Genomic DNA, 26,751 nt, shown 5'->3' with positions numbered 1-26,751 from the left:
GGCTCAAGATGAGGTCCCTGGATAGATGAACCCCAAGATACCTGAAGCTGGAGACCACTTCCAGAGATTAAGCCACTGTACTTCATTCAAAAGTTAAACTTAAGTATTAAGTTTTAAATGTATGATAGAACCCTTTAATGCTTTTACCTTTATGAAACTATGAGACACTTTCAAAGTAGAAATGCTGCTTTGGTTACATGTGCTCTTCAACAATCCTCAACAATTTGTTGGCGGAATTCAAAAGTCCCAACAAACCTGAAAACCCTCAACAAAAAATACAACAAGCATACATATTCAGAGTTATTTTATTTCATTGACGCAAAAATGTCAAAATTGTAACTTGAAATGTGAAGAACAGTCGACATTGTGTCGGTTACAGTATTTAAAGCACTGAAATGTATTAGTGTGGTTGATTATTGATTGGAAAGGAAAATCACGATTGTTACAAAAATACAAGCTCTAAGTTTGAAATGTAGCTAAATAGAACTATTCACATTGTGACAAACATGTAGGCACTAAACACTTCTTTAGAAAGTGTGGAAATAGCAGACCAAAACATTAATTTTGGAATCCTAACCAGGACATTTACAGGACAGCATGTTAACAAGCGGGAAAATACAGTGGAACACATTTAAAGCGACATTCCTCGGACTGCCTTCAACATAAGTGATTGTTGACTGAACCAGAAACTATCCATCCATCTCCTACCACTTGTCCCTCACGGGGATACGGGCGTGCTGGAGCCTATCCCAGCTGCACTCGGGCAGAATGTGGGGTACACTGTTGCTTGTTAATTTACTTGTGACTTTACCCAGAGACATATGTGACATCAAGGATTTGTTGACTTCTTTTCCTGTGTTTGTGCAAAATTCAAATGGGTGCATAGGGATTTAAACCGATATAGTACTCAATGCCAAGTTTCAGTACTTATTGTGAGTGTTCATGTGTAAATACATGTAATATAGAAAATTACAACATTAATAGGGACAGTCCGCTATGACCATGTCTGTTTGCCCACCAAGTGCTTGAGTTTGTGCAGTCTGCAACCCCATGTGCCTCACAATACGAATGTCCTGATTAGTCCTGAGTTCAATCCTGGGCTTGGGATCTTTCTCTGTGGAGTTTGCACATTCTCGCCATGACTCCGTGGGTTCCCTCCGGGTACTACGGTTTCCTCCCACCGCCAAAGATATGCACCTGGGGATAGGTTGATTGGCAACACTAAATTGGCCCTAGTGTGTGAATGTGAGTGTGAATGTTGTCTGTGTTGGCCCTGCAATGAGGTGATGACTTGTTCAAGGTGTACACCGCCTTCCGCCCGAATGCAGCTGAGATGGGCTCCAGCGCCTCCCGCAACCCCAGGGTGGACAAGCGGTGGTAAATGGATGGATGGATGGATGGGTGTATATATATATATATATATATATATATATATATATATATATATATATATATATATATATATATACACACACACTACAGTTTGGACACACCTCATTTAATGTTTTTTCTTTATTTTCATGACTATTCACATTGGATATTATCACTGAAGGCATCAAAACTATGAATGAACACGTGGAGTTATGTATTTAACACAAATGGTGAAATAACTGAAAACATGTTTTATATTCTAATTTCTTCAAAATAGCCAACCTTTGCACTGATTACTGCTTTGCACACTCTGGGCATTCGCTCAATGAGCTTCAAGAGGTAGTCACCTGAAATGGTTTTCACTTCACAGGTGTGCTGATTAGCTTTATCAATGGGGTTGGGACCATTAGTTGTGTTGTGAATGAGAAAGTGTGTCCAAACTTTTGGCCTATACTGTATATGTATACATACTGTTTATACATGTATACTGTACATATGTGTACGTATACGTACATATACATACATACATTTGCATTTTGTCCCTCCTAGCTTAGGCTTACCATAAGCACACAGCTCGAAGGGACGTGACGTTTACCTGTATAGTCCAAATTCAAAGTTTTGAAGGTAAGTGACAGTTTTTGTCGCCTCACATATCTTTCTTCCTTTGATTATATTGGTTTTCACATGACCACAAATCTGATGAAGTTCACAATGCCGACATAAACTGAGCCAATTTTTTCCAAAATTTGACCATTTTACGTTTTATGTCGACATAAGCCAGTATGTCGAGGTCTGCTGTTTTAGCACTAAGTAGGACATGAGTTGTTCCACTTGTTGACTTAAACAGCCTTCCGTGTATTTGTGCTTTCAGCCGTGTCAGAAGACAAGGCAGACATTGACAAGGTGACACAAACATGTTAGTGTTGTTAAGCAAACAGGATAAGCATCATCTTGCAAGATTTCATGATGAACTACATGGATAATATCAAAAACAATGGCGGCAAATGCATCATGAGCATGATTCATTTTTAACTTTCTTGGCACATACATTGCGAAAAGCAAACCAAACTATCTCACACACACACACACACACACACACACACACACACACACACACACACACACACACACACACACACACACACACACACACACACACTATGTATCTCATGTCACGATGCCACACACTAAGGAACTTATAAGATATAGCAATTTCAAAGTGTCCCAGATGAAGCAACATAAAGATTGATTAGCAAGTGATGCTTATGTAACTTAATAGTACCAATAAATATCTTAGGGAATGTTCAGGTTTATGTAAGGCAGGGGTGTCCAAAGTGCAGCCTGGGGGCCATTTTCAGGCCCAAAATTAAAGATTGTATTACTAATGAGATATAACACTCATTTTTGATTATGTTATAAATATTGGACTGTTTTTAGCATTTTTAATGTACAAAAAGTATCAAACTAGAAACATAGGGGGCTTGGCAGTTTGATTTCCAGTCTTCTCAATCTAATTGTATGACGTGACAGAAATATGAATATAAAAGTTATAGATTAGAACATTAAGGCTGTGGATGCCAGGTGCTGGCGTTCATTGAGTAGTTTGGATGTTTCTCATTTGAACCAGTGCTTATTATCTCATGGTGGAAGAGGCTCTGAAGTAGGAGAGAAACTTGAAGCACAGGCTCACCACAAAGTACCAGATGTTTCGAGCCATCTGAGAGCGGGCGATGAAAACGCGCCAAATGAGCACTAGCAGGGTGGTGTTGAAAGTATAACGGATGTTCCTGAGCCTACAAAAGGAGAAAAATATTGATTTTTTATTTGAAGAGTGCAGTTAAGTTCAGTTTTAGTTTATTTTGAACATGCATACAATACAATTACAATGTAATGCATCACATATTTCCTGTTTCATTACAGCAATGTCAGAAACGGAGTAAGATGAAGCAGAGCTTCCTACCCCTAATCATATCATAGCAATTTTATCCCATGTTTTTGTTCTATGTTTATAACAAAACAATGAATGAATACATTAATACACAATAAGTAAACAAATAGTGAATACATACATTAATATTAGACATACACACATATACACAATAATTAAAGTTTTAATAAATACATACATAATTTATGGTTCACCCAAGAGATTGAGATTATTTATTTTCATGTATTTTGCTATTTTATGTTGTATATTTTTTACATGAGATTTCCTGTTCATTTTATCTATTATTATACCCAAAAATGTGTTTTCTTCTACTCTTTCACTATCTACTCTATCTATTTGGATTTGTGTTTGACTTTCTCTTTTATGGTTACCGAAAAGCATTATTTTTGTTTTACTGAGGTTCAAAGATAGTCTGTCAAGCCATATTTTTAATTTATTTATTTCTTCTGTTATTTGTAGTAACTTCTGTGGGAACAAAAAGTTGTGTCAACTGCAAAAAATACTACATTTAAGTCCTTTGTAAATTTACAAAGATTGAACAATTTTGGCCCCAGTATTGATCCCTGGGGTACATACGCCACACGATATATTCAGCTTTGTAGACATTGGTTATCCTATCTTCAATTATTATTGTTTCCTGTTGTTTAAGTAGATTCTTGTCCAGTTCAAGAACAACCCTCTGATGCTAAGTGTCTCTGAAATGAGAGTACAAAAGGAGGGAAAGTGCTTACCTGTTGAGGTGCTTGCGTGCAGCAGGCAGACCTGACAGTTCTTCATTAAGCACGTACTTTTTGGTGCCCATGCAGTAACTTTCCATGTACTCTGCCCAGTGTAGCTGACGCACATCAAAATTAAATACCTGCAGCCGTGACATTAAGAAATATCAACAAAAAAAATAGCCTTCTCAGATACTGTATTTACACATGGTGCATACATCTCATTATTGAAAAAGATTGGAGAATGTGTTGAATTTTCCTGAAAAATTTACATGAAACATAATGAGCGAAATAAGTATTGTGACCACACAAACCATTTGAGTCCATGTAATACACAAATATCTCGATTTACGCATGCCTCACTCTACAAGCTTTTTGATTCACAAACCCTGTTCAATAACCATTTTAGTTCATAAATCAAGGTTCCACTGTAAATACTGCCCCTTTAAGAAAGTACCCCTAATCTCAGCTCATGTGTATAAAATAAACCTGTCACACGTTCAAACCTTTACATTACAATGGGAAAGACCAAAGAAATGTCAAAGATTGTAGACCAGCACAATACTGGAATGAACTAAAAGTTTGACGATCAACCAAGTTGATTGTCAAACTTGTCCGCCCCACCCAACAATGAGTTACAAGAACATTGTGATTTGTACACATGAGAACAACATGGACATATTTGTTATCAAGTGAATTGTACACTACTACAAGTATTACTATTACTACTATAAAAAACAACAAGTATACTACTGCACCTATAAGAAATTAGAAATACACAACAAATACTAAAACAAACTTCAAGTTGACTACTGCAAGTACTACAACTACAAGGAACTACAACAACAATTTCAAGAAACAACAATTACACTACTACATGTATTACTACTACAATAAAAATACTATTTAAATTTGTACTACTACAGAAAATTACAATAAAATATTACTAATACAAGAAAGTACCATACACTACTAAAAGTTCTACAACTACAATACACAACAAGTACAACAACTACAAGAAACAACAAAGACACAATTAGAAATGCAACTAACTAAAATGCACTACTACAACTACAAGAACATTACTACAATTTGGATATTACCAGTATTACAAATTAGAAACTACAAGTACAACAACTACTAGAAACAATGTGCTAATACAAGAGATACCTATTGTGCTATCTTTTTTTATAATAAAGCAAATAATTTGAATCAAGCTTTGGGGGCATATACTTTGAAAAATTAACGGTAGTGGGATTACTTTCCCATGTTGTTTTCTTGAAACTTGTGCTAATTACAGATTTAATTTGTATATATTCTAGGAATTTGTTGGGATTTTTTGTATATTGTGTCATTACATCTTTATAAGAGATCAAACTGTTTCCATTGAGGAGATCTCATACCATGTTGGAAAGTCCAATGATTTCTTGTTATTATTGCAAATGGCCATAAATTAGTATGGCGTGAGCGTAGACTCAGTTATTTTCAAAAATTCCCACCAAGCTTTGAAGTAGCGCGTACATTAATACTTTCAAAGCAGTTGTGTTTTTAAAGAATTTGGCTAATACAGGGCAAGTTAGAAATTGGGATCTCCTGGCTGAGTGGTTGTTAAATATTTAACCATAAATTATCTAATAAATTGGGAGTTATCCATTTTAATGTGTGTTGTAGTTTATTTGCAAGGAAGTAATGGGGAAAATTTGGGAATTTTATACCCCCATATTCCTTGGGTTTTTGACATGTTTTAAGGCTGATTCGTGCTGGTTTATTTTTCTAAAGAAACTGATTGATGTGTGTGTCTAGTGATTTAAACCAAATTTGAGAAGATTTAATGGAAATCACTGAAAAAAAGATAATTAACCCTCGGTAAGACCCTCATTTCTGTGGTAGAAACTATTCCCATAAGTGAGTTGTGCAGTGTCTTCCAACGTGCCAGATCATCCTCAATTGATTTTAAGATTGGGTGATTCAGATCTGTCAAGGTATAAGAAATATTGATATCCAGGTATTTAATGTTCCCTATAGGCAGTGGAATCGATGAGGTGCTCTGAAAGTCAAAATTAAAAGTTAACACTAGATTTGGGCCAGTTGATGGAATAATCTTAAATAGAACTGCCTTCATCATTGAGTGATATTGTGTCTTAAAGAGAAGAATGTGGATTTTATAGGAAAAGTAATACATCATCAGCATAAAGGTTTGCAGTATGGGTGTTTTTAATATTTGCATGCTGGTGAATTGCATTTGCAACAGGTTAAATAAATATAGCAAACAGTGACGGAGAAAGTGGACAACCTTGCCTAGTACCCCTCATAAAATGAAACCTTGGAGATATTTCTCTCTTAGTTCTAAATGAGGCTGTGGGAAAACTATATAGAACCTCGATCCATGCTATAAATGAGTCTCCGAATCTAAATTTATGTGGAGTACCTGGAGAAAATTCCTATTGACTCTATCAAACGCTTTTTCAGCATCTAATGAAACAACATCGGTTTTTGATTATGAATAACAGAATAGTTTATCAGATTGAGTGAACGGTGAACATTGTTGGACTATTGTCTCCCTTTGATAAAACCTGTTTGATCAGGATGCACTATATATGGAGGGACTTTTTCTAGTCTTTGAGCTAATACTTTGCAGGTAATTTTAAGATCCACATTAATCAGGGAGATTGGCCGGTCACTGGATGGAAGTGTGGGGTCTTTATCAGGTTTAGCAAGAGAATGATTATAGCAGATTTCATATTTGGAGGAAGGAATGAGTTTTCTTTAAACTCAAGCCATTTTTTGTAAATTATGGAGCAAGCAGCAACCAGAATGTTTTGTAGAACTCCACAGGAACCCATCAGGCCCTTGTGCTTCATTGTTTGGCATCATGAATTTCCGTTACTGAAATAGTGATAGCTAAATTTGATACCTACCTTGTATTTAATTTAGGTAAGTTTGTATTATTAAGAAATGTCTCAATATCTGAAAGAGATGGGTTGATCTGGGGTGTATATAAGGTTCTGTAAAAGTCTCAAAAAATATTTAGAGTTCATTTCCTCAGGAATGTGTGTAATGTTCCCAGCTGAATCCTTAATGGATGGTATAGAGCTTTTTTATTTATTTAGTTTAGGTTGGTTAGCCAAATATTTGCTTAGTTTATTGTCATGCTCAAACTTTTCCAGCCGTAACCTCTACAGCAGAGTAATTCATGTATACTACAAGTACAATAATCGACGGACCTCTGTACTGTCCATACATTTATAAAAAGGACTACCAGTATTTGGAAAACAACATGGGATTAAATACACATCAGTGTATTCTTCTCATGACTCTTACCTTCTTATCGTCGGAGCTCATGTTTCCCATTAACATGGTGACATTGTCTGTGTTCCACACCCAGGAATGACTGGTGAAATATTCCAGCACCATCATGGCTTTGTGGAGTCGAGTGATCGTCTTCATCATCCTTGGATGGGCGAGAGGATGAAGTGAGGCAAAAGCGGATAGAGTATGGATGTTTTTGTGGCACAAACACAGAGGAGGAGGTTGGGGTGCAACAGCCAAAAAAAGCGTGATGAGCAGGGAACAAGTGAAAGTTTTCATTTTATTCTTGGATTGATGACAATGATTGTAATGCTTAAATGAAATGATCATGGAAATGGAAATCAAAAAGTAGCATCATGTAAAACCAAGGTGTTAGAAAATAAATCATTTTGTAAGGAAACCAGAACGATGTCCAAGCCTTCAAAGTGACCAACATCCAGGGCTGGCCCTTGGCATACACACTTTATGTGGTTGTTTAGTGCCACAACCATCAGGCAGGGCCACATGACGGTGTCGGTTACTTCAGTAGCTGTACCTTGTTGATACATGGTTGTCGTGCTCTGTAGTTGTTTTCTTGTTCTACTTCAGTTCTTCTAAAATAGTTGGGCAGGGCCCCCTAGGGGGGCGTGGTGCAATGCCAAGAGGGGCGCATGTGACCTCGGGGAACATGCTTTTTTTTGGTGTACCAGAATATGATCAAGCATACGTAGCACTTGGCTTCACTGTAACCATGGTGGGAGATGAGAAAAGGCTGGTGTGTTGTTTTCTTTAATTTTAATAAGCTTACAATGTTATGCAGAGTCAATGTGATCTATACCGTATTTTATAGTATAAGTCGCTCGGGAGTATAAATCGCACCTGCCGAAAATGCATAATAAAGAAGGGGGAAAAAAACATAAAAAAGTCGCACTGGAGTATAAGTCACATTTTTTGGGCAAATTTATTTGATAAAACCCGAAACCAAGAATAGACATAGAAAGGCAATTTAAAATAAATAAAGAATAGTGAACAACAGGATGAATAAGTGTACGTTATATGATCCATAAATAACCAACTGAGAAGGTGCCTGGTTTGTTGACGTAACATATTATGGTAAGAGCCATTCAAATAAATATAACATATAGAACATGCTATACGTTTACCAAACAATCTGTCACTCCTAATTGCTAAATCCGATGAAATCTTATACGTCCAGTCTCTTACGTTAATGAGGTAAATAATATTATTTGATATTTTACGGTAATGTGTTAATAATTTCACACATAAGTTGCTCCTGAGTATAAGTCGCACTCCCGGGCCAAAATATGAAAAAAACTGTGACTTATTGTCCGAAAAATACGGTAGATAACAATGTTATGGACAAATTGTACTATTTATAGTCACAGTGGAGAGGTACCACCAATCCATAGTGTAGTCACACTAGGCCAATCATAATGTGCCTGAGCCCACTTCACATTTAAAGTCCTGCACATTTGGATCATGGGAACGCTCTGATCCCTGCTTAGGTTCGGTGATCCTCCCCCATTTTGGCCTGATTACATGCACATATCTGGTGATGCATCAAACGATACAGAAGCATTGACACATTTTGAAAGACAAGGAGTGATACACTCATCCCTCGCCATATTGCGCTTCAAAGTGTGCATCTTAACTCTATCACAAATTTTTTATTCAAACATATTATTGGTTTAAATGAAGGGTTTCCAAGCAAATAATTGGTTAGATGGACTAAAAATATCAACACTTAAGTATATTGGCCACTAAATGAGCTCTAACCAAGCCGAGCACACTGTTCAGGATCGTGCCACTGATTGGCTCAGCCTTAGGCAGTTTTAGTATTACTATATTGGATTAATTCACTCTCGCATGGGGCGCTAAATGATCTAGAGCCGGCCCTGCATCACTACATGCAGCCAATGTAGCCGAGCCATACACTGACTGTAATGTGATCTCCCTTGCAGGTTCTTGATAGTATCATCCAAAAGTCAGACCTACAACACGCCCGCTTACCTGTGACTAAATGTATGTGTGTAACGACGATGTGCCATATAATTAATGCTCCTCTCACAAGTACAGCTGCCATCTTGCAGAAATTTAATAATCAGAGCAACTGATCTAATTCACAAAGTCAGAAACAAATGCAGCAGAGAAGAAATCTGATGGGACAAATCAACATGTAATGTGATTGATCAGTGTGGACTACTTGAACCCAAGTCCATCACGGCAAAAATTAGCTTGTGTATATACATTTGTTCTGCTCAGGGTCGCTGGAGCCTATCCCAGCTAACTTGAGCATCAACTGACAGCGGTCAGTCACAGGCTGCACCATGGAACTTGACATTTCCTTATTGATTTGGATCATTTCCAATTAATATAGCTGAAAAGACTCAGAGTCCATCTGTCAGTTGTGATGAGGAACATGCGCCGGCCAACATGTGAAAAACAATGTGTGATGAAGGACGTGTGGTGTCGAACATGTGATGAGGAACATGTGATGAACAACACAGAGGCAAAGGTATTGCAGTGGAACTTTGATTTATGAACCCCTCCATTTTGCAAACGTTTTGGTTTAGGAACTATAAGAGCCAGGACATTTCAAATTATCGTTGTTTTAGCTTGTTGTTTAAGACAGTCGATTTGTCACATCTTTGTAATGTTTGTTTGATATAAAGTACTGAATAGCACTTTAAATTGTGTTGAAAGTGTACAAACCTTGCTTTAAATAGGCATTTTTGCTGAGGCTGCAACCCATTATTCACATTTCAGTTCAGTTCAAGTCAATTCAGTTTATGTCGAACATGCATAGAATACAATTACAAAGTAATGTATCACACATTTCCAGTTGTTTCATTACAGCACGTCCGAAAAGGAGTAGGAGGAAGCAGATCTTATTTAATCCCACCTCCTTTCATATGATAACGGTTTTATACAATGTCTTTGTTCTCTATTTGTACCAAAACAGTAAAAAATAAATAAAACGTAAATAAATATACGATAAGTAAGTAAACAACTATTAAATACATCAATATTGTCTTTTTATTTATGTTCTAGATATTTATGATAATTGTTCGTCTTTGTACTTTGTGAACACTTGTAGTTGGGACACACTCTTAAACCTAATCATATTAGTGCTTTGTTTGATTTTGTTGCTTATACCCTCTATAATTTAATTCCATATACAGTTTTGCTAAAGGTCTTATGTGTTGTATGTGCATACACGTTTTAAATTAGATTTTCCTCTAAGGTTATATTTCTCCTCTTTTGTTGAGAAGAAATGTTGTACATTCTTGGGTAGCAGGTTATAGTTTGCTTTGTACCTAATTTTAGATGTTTGCAAATTCACCAAATCGTAGAATTTCAATATTTTGTATTCAATAAATAAAGGGTTTGTATGTTCTCTATATCCAACATTATGTATTATTCTAATGTATCTTTTTTGTAACCTGGTTAGAGAATTTGTAGTTGTTACTCATATTTCTAAACAATAACTCAGATATGGTAAGACTAGTGAGCAGTAGAAAATATGGAATGCTACTTCCGTCGACAGCAGCAGCAGAGAGCACAATTTGTGTTTGCTATCACAAATCATGGCAGATGTTTTCAAAACCAATGACAACTACTTTGGAGCAAAGCCTTATCTTTTTGAGCTTTTATATTCGGTGGATGAGCTACATGTTTTAGAGGCTGAGAGGGCAAGAAGAGAGTGTGAAACATCTGATGAGTAGATGGGGACCGAGGGAGTCAAGACCGGTGCGACTTGGTCACGGTGCAAATGTAGTTCTTGGAGCCGCATAACCAAAATCAACTGGGAAAAAAAAAAGCCATCTGGACCAAACGGCAAATGTCCAACTTGTAAGTCACTATTTATCATGATACATGCAGTACGTCATGCTTGTTAGTAAAACTACATACACTGTCGAGCTAGCTATGTACAAACAAAACATGAAATAATACTTTACAGATAAAGTAACAGGATTGTTCATGTTTTTCCAATCAGTATGGATTGGTGTCCTATTGCATTGTGTTGTTCTTTACAAAATCAAAAGCAATTCAGCTGCTGACGCAGAAGCTAGTTTACGAATAATGCTGTAGCATGCCGCCGCAAGGAGAGGTCTTGGTGCACTATAATAACAGTACTTCATTGTTTGCTCTTGCAAAAACTATGTCGCTAAAGCTTGATTATGATACAGGTTATGGAACATAAATTAAGTGTTGTTGGCGTTTTTTGATGCATTTTAGAGCGATTTAAAGACATAATTAATTGCTCCCATTAGCTGCATTGCAAGCCACCTAGAACGGGCAGATTATTACAAATTGGAATGCCAAAAATCTCTAACATATGTGTTTTTGTCTCTAATAAGGATTGTGGACGATAGGAAGAAATCCCCCAAAAAGTACAGTTCCTCTTTATTTAAACTCCTGTTGGAGATTTTTTAAATCAATTTTTTGCTGGCTTTAAAATTGCAACAATGTCAGTCGTATGGTGGTTTGGCTGACTCCGCTGTCCTTTTGCTGGAGTGATCGGCAAGTGCTGAAGTGAGTCAGCAACCGGGCGTGACGTCACCGCAACCCAGGTACTCAAACATGGCACCGTTGAATTGTACGTGAATCCGTGCCTGGTAGGACCGGCGGGATACGGTCGGTGCCAACAAAGTAGCTATTTTAGTACCCATCCCTACATATAACTTTTCATAATTTACGGGCGGTGCAGCCACAGCAGCGCCAGTAGCAAAATTATCTCTCGGTAGTGGCCTGATGTTTCGTTGGCAGTTTTGGGATGTTTTTAAGAAATATGTGTAAGTGAAATACATGCATCTCCATTATCTACATTGTTAGCCATCTCGTGCTAGCCGTTTGTCACTCTCTAGAACGCATAGAAAAGGGAAACACATGTTATTGTCTCACATATAGATAGAGGATAATAGGCAAATTACAAAAAAGGCGCAGACTTACAAAAGTCATTGTGTTCATTAAGTTTTGGCAGAATGTTTTTTGTTCTGCTTTGTCTTTAGTTCAACACAAAGTGTACCAATAATGGCATTGAGTGGGTTAAATTTGAAGCCTGCAACATATGAAAGGTAGAAATACCTGACAAATAAGCAGCGGAGTACAGCTGACTACATATGTGAGGTGCGTTAAGTGAGAGCCCGGGTTGGACCACATGGACAAAGACAACCTTACTGAGGCTTTTGGCCCGAGAGAGCAGTCATATACCAGAGCTGGCTGGCAGTGTGTGGCTGACAGTTGTCCAGTACTTATTAGTAAAGGGGATGGAGCGCAAATTGACATTGGGCCTGCTCTAAGGGATTGGTCTTGAGAATTGTGTTTACATAGTTTTCTGTAGGACAATAAAAGACACAAAGAGGAGACAGATAAACAGTATGTGATCCCTCCCCTACCACTTATTAAGTGTGTCATGCCATAAACACTGCTAGCCTGTTAAAGCATCATGCCATAAATATTTTAAGACGAGGTGATTTCAAATAAAAAACAGATGGGATCCAGACATGTGAATGTAAATGTTTCAACAAATTAGCAGCTAAGCAAGGGGGTTAAAAAGCATGTCTGCCTGGGTTGGGTTTACTAAAGGCATCTTCAATTAAGCCTCTTTACTTTACTGATTCAGGCCAAACAGATGTTTTGAAAGCTAGACGAGAAAGCAGTTATTGCAAGTAGCACAAGAAAATGAATGCAGAAGCGACAGGAGTTAAGTAGCAGAGGAGGCGGCCGGTAAGCCCAGCACGGCGATGCTTTTGCAAGGTTACCTGGGTTCTTGTCCAATGAGCCTGAGGTACATGTCATACAGAAAAGCTGGAGCTTTGTGGCTCACAGCAATCCAGTACTGATTGATTAGGTGATTGGTCGTGAGATTAACATTGGGCCGACGGAATGCCTGTTCGAGAGGGTTCCTCTTGAAAGTAGATATTACATGGTATTCTAAAAAACAAAAAAACAATAATCAACAAGCTGTGTAACATTTGTTGTTACCTTTTGAGATATTCACATGTGACATACAAGATTTTCAAATTTCTACTTAAATCAATCAATTCACTGATAAACATGAGCAAAATGCCTCAATATAATTGAGGTAAATTAGGGTCAAAAGTTTTGCACTAAAAAAACATGAACTTTGTCACAGGAAAATCAAGTTGTGATGTTGAATTTTGAAAAATACATCAGTGCATTTAAAATGAAATTAAATTTAAATAAAATTTCCGGTTTAACGTTATGATAGGCTTTTATTATCAACAAAATTAGGTTAAGATACACTCTTGTAATTCCTTTGAACAACTTATTTATGTTTTTCACTTTCATAGATATTGATATTTGAGCATCCGTTTTTTTTTCAGATTTAAACCTTTTTTCCAAAATCAGACTTCTGACCTAAATTTCGCGTTGGGCGCAGTTCATTAACTGAGAGGGGCGTAGCGTCATGACAGACATCTTGGCAAAAATAATAGGGGACAAACCCAATCCTTTTTGCTGCCACGTTACCTTCAGGGAATACAGGAAAACATCAATTCAACTTAAAACGTTATGTAGGCTGGAGCACAGGTCCCTAACCACCAGAACCGCTGCCACATGTATTTTATTGTAAAAATAATATTTTTTGCATATTTATGTAGTTTTGCTACATTGTGCTTCACTAAACGTTCACTTTTCCAATTTATTTAGCCGTCATTAAAAACACCAGAGTTGTCTACGATGAGGCCATGTAAAACACTATTATAGGCAACTTTTGGCTTCTTTGGTAACATGTAGTTACATATTTGTGTCTGTGAGAATCCCCCAGCTTCCCACATTAAAAAAAAATACTGCGCTAGATATGGTCCCCCCACACTGTGCTTCCTGGTTATCACATACGAGCGGGGAGACAGAGCGTGGGAATAATTGACAACACTTTTGTTATCAACCTCAATCAGAGTAAACCAGGTGCTAATAGTAACAAGGTAACACTAAATGTGTTCATGTTGTCACCATTAAAATGAACCATAAAGAATCGTTTGACCCCCATGAGATAATTATGTATTGAAGGGACGACTTTCTAACTGGTGGACACTGGACATTATCCTGACTTTTTATGTAAAATTCGGTACACTTTGTTATTAGATCATATTTGTTTGTATTTTATAGCTTTGCATTTTATTTACAAACACTTTAGAGAAAGAAATCAAACCTAATATTGGCATCAAAGTAGGAATATACTGTACGTCATCAACCGGATTTGTATAATCTACCTGAACTGTACAATTCAGAGGAAACACAGAACTCACAGGTCTACAGGAGCCTAAAGTTGATGAACTTCTGGTAAAAAGGGCTTATTTTCAGTCCTCCACAATCTTTGTCTCCGTGTGTGTAGGCGGGAGAGCGAGTTTACACACACAGCTGCAAGGACAGAGAACCTCGCTCGAAGCAACTTGCTAGTGAGAAGCACTGCAAGTTAACACACATTTGGAGGAAAATTATTAAGTTGTAAAGACAAAAGTCTTGTGTGAGAATAATTTGGTTTCAAACAAGTAGGGACAAACAAGCAAATATGCCCAGTTCATTGGAAAAACCACCCCGCCTAGTTTTTCCAACTGGGGGAAATATTGCGCTTTAAAGAAGAACTGCACTTTTTGGGGGGAATTGTGTGTATCGTTCATGATCCTTATGAGAGACAAAATGACATAAAGGTTGTTTTTTTAATTTGTAATAATTGTCTCGTTTTAGGTGGCTAGTAATGCAGGTAATGGGAGCAATCCGTTCTGCCTTTAAATCACTTTGAAAATGCATCATCTAAAAACTACCAACAATACTTCATTTAAGTTCCGTAACCTGTATAATAACCAAGCTGTAGCAACATTGTTATTGTACGAGCGACCACTGAGGGAACTCTTTTTCTGGCGTATTAACACATTCGCCCAAAAGGTAAGCTAGCAATTGCATAAACAGCTGAATGGCTTTTGAGTTTGTAAAACAATGCAATGTGATCTGTCCAGACTGTAAAACATGAAAAATCATATTACAGTATCTAAAAAGTATTAGCCCACATCACAGGTTTTACACGGCTAGCTTGACAGTGTATGTACTGTAGATTTAAGGTAATGTGCTGCATGTGTCATGAACAATATTATAGTGACTTACTCTATGCACAGTTTTGTGTTTGGTCAAGCTGGCCAGGGACTTTTCCAGTTGATTTGGGTAAGCACTGCATTTATTTAGGCATAACTGGGCTCCAAGATCCACGTTTAGAGCGTCAAGTCATGCCGACCTCACTCTCTCAGCTTTTGCGTCTGCTCCATTGTTTGACACTCTTTTTGTGCTCGCTTCTATAATCAGCAGTTCATCCTGCGTATATTCAGGTTCAGGTTGAAAAACATAAGGTTGTAAATACTCATTTGTCAAAAAAAAGTCATCATTGTTGTCTATTACCAAGTCTGCCATGATAAAAACACACAAAAGCCTTTGTTTGCGGAAGTAGGAACACACATTTGTTGTCGAAAGTCAGTAGTGCGCTGGTATGGAAACTGATTTGAATTTGACCGTCCAGTGTGTAGTTTAGGTATTGCTTAAAATGATCCAATCACTGTAAATATTGTACATACATATCCAAACATATTTGATGTTCAAACTGATAAACTTATTTTTTTGTGCAAATAATCATTAACTTTAGAATTTGATGCCAGCAACACGTGACAAAGAAGTTGGGAAAAGTGGCAATAAATACTGATAAAGATGAGGAATGCTAATCAAACACCTATTTGGAACATCCCACAGGTGTACAGACCAATTGGGAACAGGTGGGTGCTATGATTGGGTATCAAAACAGCTTCCCAAAAAATGCTCAGTCTTTCACAAGAAAGGATGGGGTGAGGTACACCCCTTTGTCCACAACTGCGTGAGCAAATAGTCAAACAGTTTAAGAACAACGTTTCTCAAAGTGCAATTGCAAGAAAATTAGGGATTTCAACATATCATCATCAAAAGGTTCAGAGAATTAGGACAAATCATTCCATGTAAGCGGCACGGCTGAAAACCAACATTGAATGACCATGACCTTCAATCCCTCAGACAGCACTGTATCAAAAAACAACATCAATGTCTAAAAGATATCACCACTTGGGCTCAGGAACACTTCAGAAAACCACTGTCACTAAATACAGTTTGTCGCTACATCTGTAGGTGAAAGTTAAAGCTCTACTATGCAAAGCGAAAGCCATTTATCAACAACATCCAGAAACGCCGCCGGCTTCTATGGGCCTGAGATCATCTTAGATGGACTGATGCAAAGTGGAAAAGTGTTCTGGGGTCTGACGAGTCCACATTTCAAATTGTTTTTGGAAATATTCGACATCGTGTCATCCGGACCAAAAGAGAAGCGAACCATCCAGACTCTTATCGACGCAAAGTTCAATAGCCAGCATCTGTGATGGTATGGGGGTGCATGAGTACCCAAGGCATGGGTAACTTATACATCTGTGAAGGCACCATTAATGCTGAAAGGTACATACAGGTTTTGGAACAACATATGCGGCCATCTAAGCGTTGTCTTTTTCATGGACTCCCCTGCTTATTTCAGCAAGACAATGCCAAGCCACATTCAGCACGAGTTAAAACAGCGTGGCTTTGTAAAAAAAAGAGCGCAGGTACTTTCCTGGCCCGCCTACAGTCCAGACCTGCCTCCCATCGAAAATGTGTGGCGCATTATGAAGCGTAAAATACGACAGCGGAGACCCTGGACAGTTGAACGACTGAAGCTCTACATAAAACAAGAATGGGAAATAATTTCACTTTCAAAGCTTCAACAATTAGTTTGCTCAGTTCCCAAACGTTTATTGAGTGTTATTAAAAGAAAAGGTGATGTAACACAGTGGTGAACATGCCCTTTCCCAACTACTTTGGCACATGTTGCAGCCATGAAATTCAAAGTTAATTATTATCTGCAAATAAAAAATAAAGTTTATGAATTTGAACATCAAATATCTTGTCTTTGTAGTGCATTCAATTGAATATGGGTTGAAAAGGATTTGCCAATCATTGCATTATCTAACACAATTTCCCCACTAATATGGAAACGGGGTTTGTGTATATATATTTATTTTAAACGTTTATAGAGGGAGGGTCTTCAAGTTGTTTGAGAGGGCTTTGGAGGCTACACCTGTGACACCCGTTAGCCCCATCTTGCAAGTGTTTAACATCATTAAAATAAAAATAATTAAAAAAGTTTGTTCTTGTCTCTCATAATAAATGTGAATGATTGGCAAAATAAAAAAATATTAAAAAGTAAAAATTCCCTTTAAGATGTGCAATATTTATTAAGGCACAATTTTATTTTCATTGTTTGTTAACTTAAGGAATATTAGTTTTTAATTATAAGTTAAGTTATTAATTATAAGTTATTAACCTTCCATTTACAATGGTAAAAAAAATTATAATTTGTGGGACAATGTATCATCCAGCAAAATGTACTATAGGCCAGCGCCTAGACCCATGTACGACCAATACTACCTCTCTAACTATTTGGTATTGGATTGATACCCACATTTGTAGCATTTCCCAAAACTAATGTAGAGTACTGAAACATCAAAAGAAAAAGTTCTTATTTCACTTTAACAAAAGTGTAGATAGAAACATGTTATAACAGAAAGTAACCAGATATTAACAGTAAAATAATAAATAAAATCGTTATAGTTTTGAAAAATAACAACTGAAAATGACAATTTATAACGGCATAAGGCAGCAGCCAAATCAGGAGCATTTGTAAACTGTTTCGAAAATGTCTCTATTATCATTTATTCATCTTGTAATATATATCATTGTTGCAAGTGGCAGCGATATATGTAACACGATATAGATTTTAGGTCACCTCGCCCATCCTTAACTATAAGTGGATCAAATATGACTAAAATAGAAGAAATAAATAAAGTTTGTTCAGAGGAGTTAACAGAGTGAATTATAGTTATATCCAACCTGAAATTTTCAATATGTTTATGTATTGGGATGCCGTCAAGCTGAAGAAAGAGTCCTATGGGGTTCTTTTGGCTCACAGGTACCGACAAGTCAAGCGGTGTGCGGCTTCAGCGGTCGCGGAGGCAAAAACTCGGACATGGGAGGAGTTCAGGGAAGCCATGGAAAACAATTCTGGACCACCATTCGCCGCATCGGGAGGGGGAAGCAGTGCACTGTCAACACTGTGTATGGTGAGGATGGTGTTCTGCTGACTTAGACTGCAGATGTTGTGGATCGGTGGAGGGAATACTTCGGAGACCTCCTCAATCCCACCAACACGTCTTCCTATGAGGAAGCGGTGCCTGGGGAATCTGTGGTGGGCTCTCCGTTTTCTGGGGCTGAGGTTGCTGAGGTAGTTAAAAAGCTCCTCGGTGGCAAGGCCCCGGGGGTGGATGAGAGACGCCCGGAGTTCCTTAAGGCTCTGGATGCTGTGGGGCTGTCTTGGTTGACAAGACTCTGCAACATAGCGTGGATATCAGGGGCGGTACCTCTGGATTGGCAGACCGGGGTGGTGGTTCCTCTCTTTAAGAAGGGGAACCGGAGGGTGTGTTCCAACTATTGTGAGATCACACTCCTCACCGGTAAGGTTTATTCAGGTGTACTGGAGAGGAGGCTACGCCGGATAGTCGAACCTCGGATTCAGGAGGAACAGTGTGTTTTTTGTCCTGGTCGTGGAACTGTGGACCAGCTCTATCCTCTCGGCAGGGTCCTTGAGGATGCATGGGAGTTTGCCCAACCAGTCTACATGTGCTTTGTGGACTTGGAGAAAGCATTCGACCATGTCCCCTCAGGAAGTCCTGTGGGGAGTGCTCAGAGAGTATGGGGTATCGGACTGTTTGATTGTTGCGATCCGCTCCCTGTACAATCAGTGTCAGAGCTTGGTCCGCATTGTCGGCAGTAAAATGGACACGTTTCCAGTGAGGGTTGGACTCCGTCAAGGCTGCACTTTGTCACCGACTCTGTTCATAACTTTTATGGACAAAGTTTCTAGGCACAGTTAGGGCGTTGAGGGGATCCGGTTTGGTGGCTGCAGGATTAGGTCTTTCCTTTTTGCAGATGATGTGGTCCTGATGGCTTCATCTGGCCAGGATCTCCAGCTCTCACTGGATCGGTTCGCAGCAGAGTGTGAAGCGACTGGGATGAGATTCAGCACCTCCAAGTCCGAGTCCATGGTTCTCGCTCGGAAAGGGGTGGAGTGCCATCTCCGGGTTGGGGAGGAGACCCTGCTCCAAGTGGAGGAGTTCAAGTACCTAGGAGTCTTGTTCACGAGTGAGGGAAGAGTGGATCGTGAGATCGACAGGCGGATCGGTGCGGCGTCTTCAGTAATGTGGACGCCGTATCGATCCGTTGTGGTGAAGAAAGAGCTGAGCCGGAAGGCAAAGCTCTCAATTTACCGGTCGATCTACGTTCCCATCCTATCCTATGGTCATGAGCTTTGGGTTATGACTGAAAGAACAAGATCACGGGTACAAGTGGCCGAAATGAGTTTCCTCCCCCGGGTGGCGGGGCTCTCCCTTCGAGAGATAGGGTGCCACCCGAACGCCTCCCTAGGGAGTAGTTTAGGGCACGTCCAACCGGTAGGAGGCCACGGGGAAGACCGAGGACACATTGGGAAGACTATGTCTCCCGGCTGGCCTGGGAACGCCTCGGGATCCCCCGGGAAGAGCTGGACGAAGTGGCTGTGGAGAGGAAAGTCTGGGCTTGCCTGCTTAGGCTGCTGCCCCGACGACCCGACCTCGGATAAGCGGAAGTAGATGGATGGATGGATGGATTTTGATGCAGTCCTAGCTTCTAGTGGGATAGGGTGGTACATAATGAGGTGATGTAACAATGATGGCCATGGCGCTTTATCAATGCAATGAAAAGAAAAACAAAGGTTTACGACTGCAAACAAAGTTTCCTCTGCCAAATTTTTGTAGCAGGCAAAACTGTGCGCAACTGGCAGTGCAAATAAAGTGTGTGTGTGAGTGTGTGTGTGTTTGTAATGGGGGTGGATCAGTTCTTCCACCATCCTTTGAACAACATTTGGTGGTGTGTGCATGCAATTTGTGTGCATGCACATTTGTTGCATTTAGCAAAAACACTTTTTTGCTTGGCAAATTGCAGTAACATGCCTCTACATCAGAGGTCTCCAAACATTTTAACTTGGAGGCCATATTGGGCTAAAATACTGTAATATAGATTCGTAAATCAATGTAAGGAAATAATCAAAACACATTTAATATCTAAGTCACTACACTAATTTCAGAACTGTAAAAATGAAGTTACAGTTTATGTAGTTACAATTCCAAGCTGCACTCAGGCGGAAGGCTTATTCCTACAATTTTCAAATGTTGATGCAACCTGCAGGTTCCAGCAAGTTGAAACAAGGTGTTTAACTGGTTATGTCCTGGCCACAGTAAGTGAAAACTCTGTCTTGTAAGCACACTTTCAGCGCTGACAAAAAAGGGAAAAAAAGTGGGTTCCGTTGTAGATGCACTTTGGACTGTGTCTAAAATGCCCATGAATAAGTTGTAGGTGTCTTCTGGGTGAAAACATATCAAATGCCACAAGTAAATGAAGAATTGTCTCTGTGGTGATGCCCCGTACATACAGCACATGCAAAATCGTCTTTTAAATAAGGCTGTCTGCACCACTTTAGAATTATACAGTGTTAGATCACACGCAGCATGCTCACTAATAGTACACACAATTTTAGAAATTGCACACGCTGTTTAGCGCATGGTTAATAAATCAGGCATGCTTGAAAAGTTTGGAAAGTGATTGATTGACTGATTGAAACTTTTATTAGTAGATTGTACAGTACAGTACATATTCCGTACGATTGACCAATAAATGTTAACACCCTAATAAGTTTTTCAACTTGTTTAAGTCGGGGTCCATGTAAATTCATTCATAGTGTTAGTCCAGCTTAAACATTCATTCATGTTCCACCACATTTACCTCGGCACGTTAAGAGCATTTAACAGTTGAGAGCGGTCTATCCCGCTAAATTTTGTTGGTAAATGAGGGACAATGAGAGATTGTCATCACACTTCAACATATGTCATGTAAATGCTACCTATTTGCTAGGTCAGCATTGCGTATACAAAAAAAAGTTTGTAATTGTCATACCCTGGATTAATGAAGAAAAAAAATAAATGAATACATGTAAACTAGAAATGTTTATATACTACATTACCCAGAAGGCTAAGCGCTGTAGAAAGGAATAGAAGGTAAGTCAAAGCTACACGGAAAGACGACAATTTTGTAGTTTGAGCAATAAGGAGTTGGTATACTGTTACTGCTTTGTCTACACAAGAAGCAAACCAAGCAAACGCATTTTTGATTAGACGTGCGCGTTTGAGTTAACCAAAAATGGTGGCTGACCACACAGGTCAAGGCACTTTTGAAGGCCCAAAATTCTGTTTTCCACTCGGAGGACAGACAGCAATTCAGCAAGCCTCGACCTCAGGAGAAGCATCAAGGCTGCGAAAGTGGTGTATTAGAGGAAAGTGGAGGCGCACCTGGACAACAAAGACTCACGGCAGGTGTGGCAATTACAGCAATTACAGCAACATTACAGTGTCACGCTACAAAAGTAACTCATCGGCAGAAAACAACACGGAAGACTCACTAGCGAGGGAACTCAATCACTTCTTTGCCCGTTTTGAGTCACCCAGACCAGCCACACCCCAGATGCCCCTCCAAGCCTCTAGTCCTTAACTGCTCGTCCTCCAAGAACACCAGGTGAGTTGGACACGTTAATCATTGGTACTTTAACTTTAACGTTAAGCAGCTGGGCCAGATAGCATATTGGGAAAGGTGCTCTGTGACGACGCTGACCAGCTGGCAGGAGTACTGACAGGGATACTGTATTAAATTCATCCCTGGCACTCGCCAAAGTCCTTCCCTGTGTTAGAACACCCACTGTCATCGCCGTACCCAAGAGAACAGCCATAAACGACTTAAATGACTACAGACCAGTGGCACTGACGTCAGTGGTTAGGAAGTGTTTTGAAAGGCTTGTTCTCGGATATATGAAAGCCTGCGTCCTCTACATCAAAGATTATGGGGATGTAGACTTTCATATGTCCAAGAACAAGCCTTCCAGGTCAAACCGATCCACGGAGGACGCCATCGCAGCTGCTCTACACTCAGCTGATGGAGAATCTGGAACTCCCAGATACTTATGTCAGGATGTTGTTCTTCGAGCATTCCTGGGTCTACTCCCCCCTACCCTCCTCATCTGTTCCTGGCAAAAAAAAACTGTCTTACTAACAGACCTCAGGTTGTTAAGGTGGGTCAACTATGCTCCTCCAACTTGTCACTCAGCACTGGCTCCCATCAGGGTTGAGTATTGAGCACCCTACTGAACGCCCTGTATACCCATTCATCCCTCGAACACCATCAAATTCCCCAACAACACCACAGAAGTGGGCCTGATCACTGGGGTTGATTAAACAGCCAACAGAGAGGAATTACAGGTACTAGCAGGGTGGCATGCTAGGAACAACATAAGGCTGAACACCACAAAGACCAAGGAGATGGTAATTGATTTTAGGAGCCAGAGAGGGGAACATTCTCCACTTGTGGCAAGTGGAGAATTTAGGTTCCTGGGATTTTCCATCTCGGAGAACCTCACATGGACTGTCAACACTTCAGCACAGGTCAAAAAGATAGAGCACTTTATTTATGTGCTGAGGAACCAACTTAAGGAGAAACTGCAGGTATTTTTTTATTGGGCCACTACAGAGTCAGTGCTCATGTACTTTGTAATTGTGAGGTTTGCTGACTGCTTTGCTGCAGACGGGAAGGCCCTGCAGAGGGTGCCCAGGACAGCGGAGAAGATTCATAAGAGGTTTATTAGGTCTTCAAAAAATGATGCAATTTGTTATTTTTATAGCCAGACCTGTGAGTTGATTTCTGTACCTGACTGTTTCGACTACAACTGTTGCTTTCCTCAGAGGTGGTCACGGTCCAGTCATAAACACACAGGTCTGGCTATAAGAATAATTAATTGCAGTGGAGAAGATTATCGGCTGCCCTCTGCCCTCCCTATTGGACATAGTTCGATTTCGATGCCTCGACGGAGCTTTTTGTACCGGTATTTAGGTTTTTATTTTTAACATTTTATTTGTTGCTTGCATACTAGTTCAACTGCACCTATTCAACACAGTAGCCACATTTATTATTGTCATACTCTCATGCTGGATACCAATAAAGTGTTCTATATTCTTTTATTCTAGTTAGAAGCAAATTCAAATGGCGAAAATTATGTTGATTAGCCAACATGTGCGGGAAGTTGCAGGCATTGAACAAAGTTGCGAGGCTTTAAATAATTTGCTGCAATTTCTGGAGGGACTGAAACAAACATTCACAAAGGAGAAGTGTGTCTTTGTTCAATAGTAAATAAACACTATATGGATGATTTTTTTTTTATTAACTTGGAGATTGTATTGCTGTGAACCTTGACTTTTGACCAATACTCAGTATTACAATTCCTACGTTTTCATCAAATCACTTTTATTGTTAGCAATTACCATAGAATTTGTGGGAAGTCTTTAGGAATTCTTCGAACATCGATTAACACATGCATACAGCAAACATTCGTATGACCTTTTCCAAACAAAATAAATTACAAATTCTAAGATATAACATATCTGTAGCTCATTTCAAGTATGCATATATTTTAGTACTGTAATGAGTTACTTAGCTTAGCTATTGCAGTTGCTTAAAAGGGAACTGCAATTTTTTTTTTTAGAATTTTGCCCATCATTCAAAATCCTTATATAAGAAAAGAATACATGTTTTTCTTTATTTCATGCATTCCAAATAGTAAATAAATGCAATCAAAAGTCAGCTTACAACGAAGCCTATGAGAGTCGCTCTATTCTGCCGATAAAACCCTTAAAAAACATCCAAAGAACTCTATTATGATTTTATATAAATGCTGTAAATATATGTAATGTAGTAATAGGCACATTTATAATAACATGTAACATTGACATATTTTGCTCATTTAAAGCATACGCGGCACATTCATTTAAAAAAAATCTCTACACAACGTTCACTATTTTTCTTCAACATCATCACTGATTACTACTCACTGCAGACTTGATTACAGCCAACACACATAATAAAACAGTTTACTGTGCAATGTCTACTTTTACTGGGCTACCAACTGATAAAATCTTGTTACATTCCTATTTAGAGGAAAAATGACTCCTAATTCTTGCGAAGAGAAAAGCGGTGGAAACCAAGCCTCGTTTCATGTCTTTCTCACTCTACCTGGGTCTAATTTGGCTGTCAACGTGTACCAACTTGTCCGATTACATCCTCATCCAACTAATATCAAGGTGAGAGGCATGATTTATAATCTAGAAGAAACTTTTACGAGCACCGAGGCGAGGAAACAGCTCACCAGCCGATAACATCAACAAAGCCAAACAAGCTAGTGATCACAGTGCTGCTATAAAAAGTGTGACTGCGTTAGCGCTTATAATAACAATACCACCAATACTTGGTTAATATTTAAGTCACAATATGTAAATTAAGTATTGATGGCGGTTTGTGGATGGTAATTTATTGGATTTTATGGGCGGATTAGAGGACCTCCCATTGGCTCCATTATAAGCAGACTTTTATTTACGTTTATTTATGAGTTAGAATGCGTTAAAAAAAAATACATCCGTCTTGTCTTTCATAATGATTGTGAACGATAGACAAAATAAAAAAAAAAAAGGGCAGTTCCCCTTAAAAGAAAAACAGCACTTTATGAGAATATTACCCATCATCCAGAATCCCTATATGAGACAAAAACATACGTCTTTCCCTTTTTTGTGAGATCTAAATAATAAAAATCTTGTCAGTTCGAGGTGGCTAACAAGGCAGGTAATGGGAATACTAGACTCAAGAACTCCTTTGTCCCACACGCCATTAGACTGTACAACTCCTCTCTGGGACGGGGGGTGGGGGGTATTAGGATGACAGGGGATGCAAAACATTAACAGTGCAATACGTTTTCATAACATGGTCACTACTGCCTACTTTGTCTTGTTATATTCTTATTTTACTGTTATATTTTTATTCCCATTGTTGCTTTTTAGTTTTTATTCTTATTGTAATATTTCTCTATTTTGTTTCCATTTAAACCCCAATTATTTACTTTTTACTTTTATTTAAATTGATCTCAACTCTGTACACTGCTGCTGGAATTTTATTTTCCTGAAGGAACTCTCCTGAAGGAATCAATAAAGTACTATCTATCTATCTATCTATCTATTCCACCTATAGCACATTCTAAAAGCCATCAAAAAACCTCTATCAGAGTTTTATAAACATGCTGGAAATATGTACAGTATGTAATATAGTAAGAAACACATTCATGATATCGTGTGATATTTAAGGAATTTTATCATTTTAAGCAATACCGTAACTTATTTCCTGGGCACACTGATTTAAGAGAGCAATTACCGCTACTTCTGTCAACAACATAGAGAACACTCCCTGTGTTTGCCACCAATAATGGTAGATATCATGACAATGATATCATGAAGCATTATTTCATTTTTTTCCAAAAAACATAAAACAGTGAATGGTTGCCCTGCGATGCCTGCTGATGGGATGTTTTGATTTTCAGCACTGGGGAGCTGCAAAATTTAGAATAATCCTCAGTCCCCAGATAAAAAATGCTTCCTAGCGATGTTGCGATTGTCTTATGTTACGTTCCATTTTTTGAGAGCCATATAGTATCAAACTGGTAGCGTGTAGATTTCCATAATCGGCCAACTTCTCATCTTGGTGCCACAACCTTCTACTATACAGATGCAAAGAATTATTTATAATCTAGAATTACCTACTACAAACTGAAAGACAAAGCAGCTCAAGCTAGCTTCCAGCTAGTAGCTTACGACAGAGTAGTCGGAAGAGCAGTGTAGTATGAGCAAGGCGATGCCACTATGCCAGAAAAGCAGTTCCTCTGTATTAACTCTTACAATAACAATGTCACTATAGCTTGTATAATATGCAGGTCAGAGCATGTACTGTAAATGATAGAAATTAGATAAAAATAAGTGTATTCTTGTCTCACATAGGGATTGCATGTGACGGCCAAAACAAAGTGCAGCTTTCATTAAATAAACAATTCGGATTCTGGGGTAGGCAATATCTCATCTTTCTTCAACAAAGACTAGCTAAAGAAAAAGCTAAACGGGAACTACATGAATCAGATAAAGAAAAGACACCAGGTGAGGCATGTGATCAGGTGACATGCAGAATAGTTTACCCAACAAGAACTAGAACCCCCTGTTTTAGTAGGCTGTTTAGTAGGGGTGTCCAAAATTGTTTTCCGAATTAATCGTGATTTGTATTTGTAACGATTCTTTATTTAAAAAAAAAAAAAAAAAAAGATTTACAAAAAATAAGTTTGCATGT

At 38.7% G+C, this 26,751-nt stretch overlaps 1 protein-coding gene across 3 annotated transcripts in view; it reads right to left on the bottom strand.

Moving 5' to 3' along the window:
- Nucleotides 1-289: 289 nt before the first annotated feature.
- far1 (fatty acyl CoA reductase 1) overlaps nt 290-26,751 on the bottom strand; it is an 86,059-nt gene continuing 59,597 nt past the window's right edge. For all 3 annotated transcript variants that reach the window (XM_061894897.1, XM_061894896.1, XM_061894898.1), the window contains 4 exons: nt 13,110-13,281; nt 7,357-7,486; nt 4,051-4,178; nt 290-3,164 (listed from right to left, as the gene is read on the bottom strand). In XM_061894897.1, the coding sequence (XP_061750881.1) occupies nt 3,005-3,164; nt 4,051-4,178; nt 7,357-7,486; nt 13,110-13,281 (590 nt within the window). In that variant the 3' untranslated portion in view covers nt 290-3,004. The remainder of the gene's footprint in view (nt 3,165-4,050; nt 4,179-7,356; nt 7,487-13,109; nt 13,282-26,751) is intronic.

This window comes from Nerophis ophidion, linkage group LG03 (genome assembly GCF_033978795.1).
Source record: "Nerophis ophidion isolate RoL-2023_Sa linkage group LG03, RoL_Noph_v1.0, whole genome shotgun sequence".
NCBI lineage: Eukaryota > Metazoa > Chordata > Actinopteri > Syngnathiformes > Syngnathidae > Nerophis > Nerophis ophidion.
The sequence above is the reverse complement of the archived record's forward strand: the minus strand, read 5'-3'. Positions and strand labels throughout refer to the sequence as shown.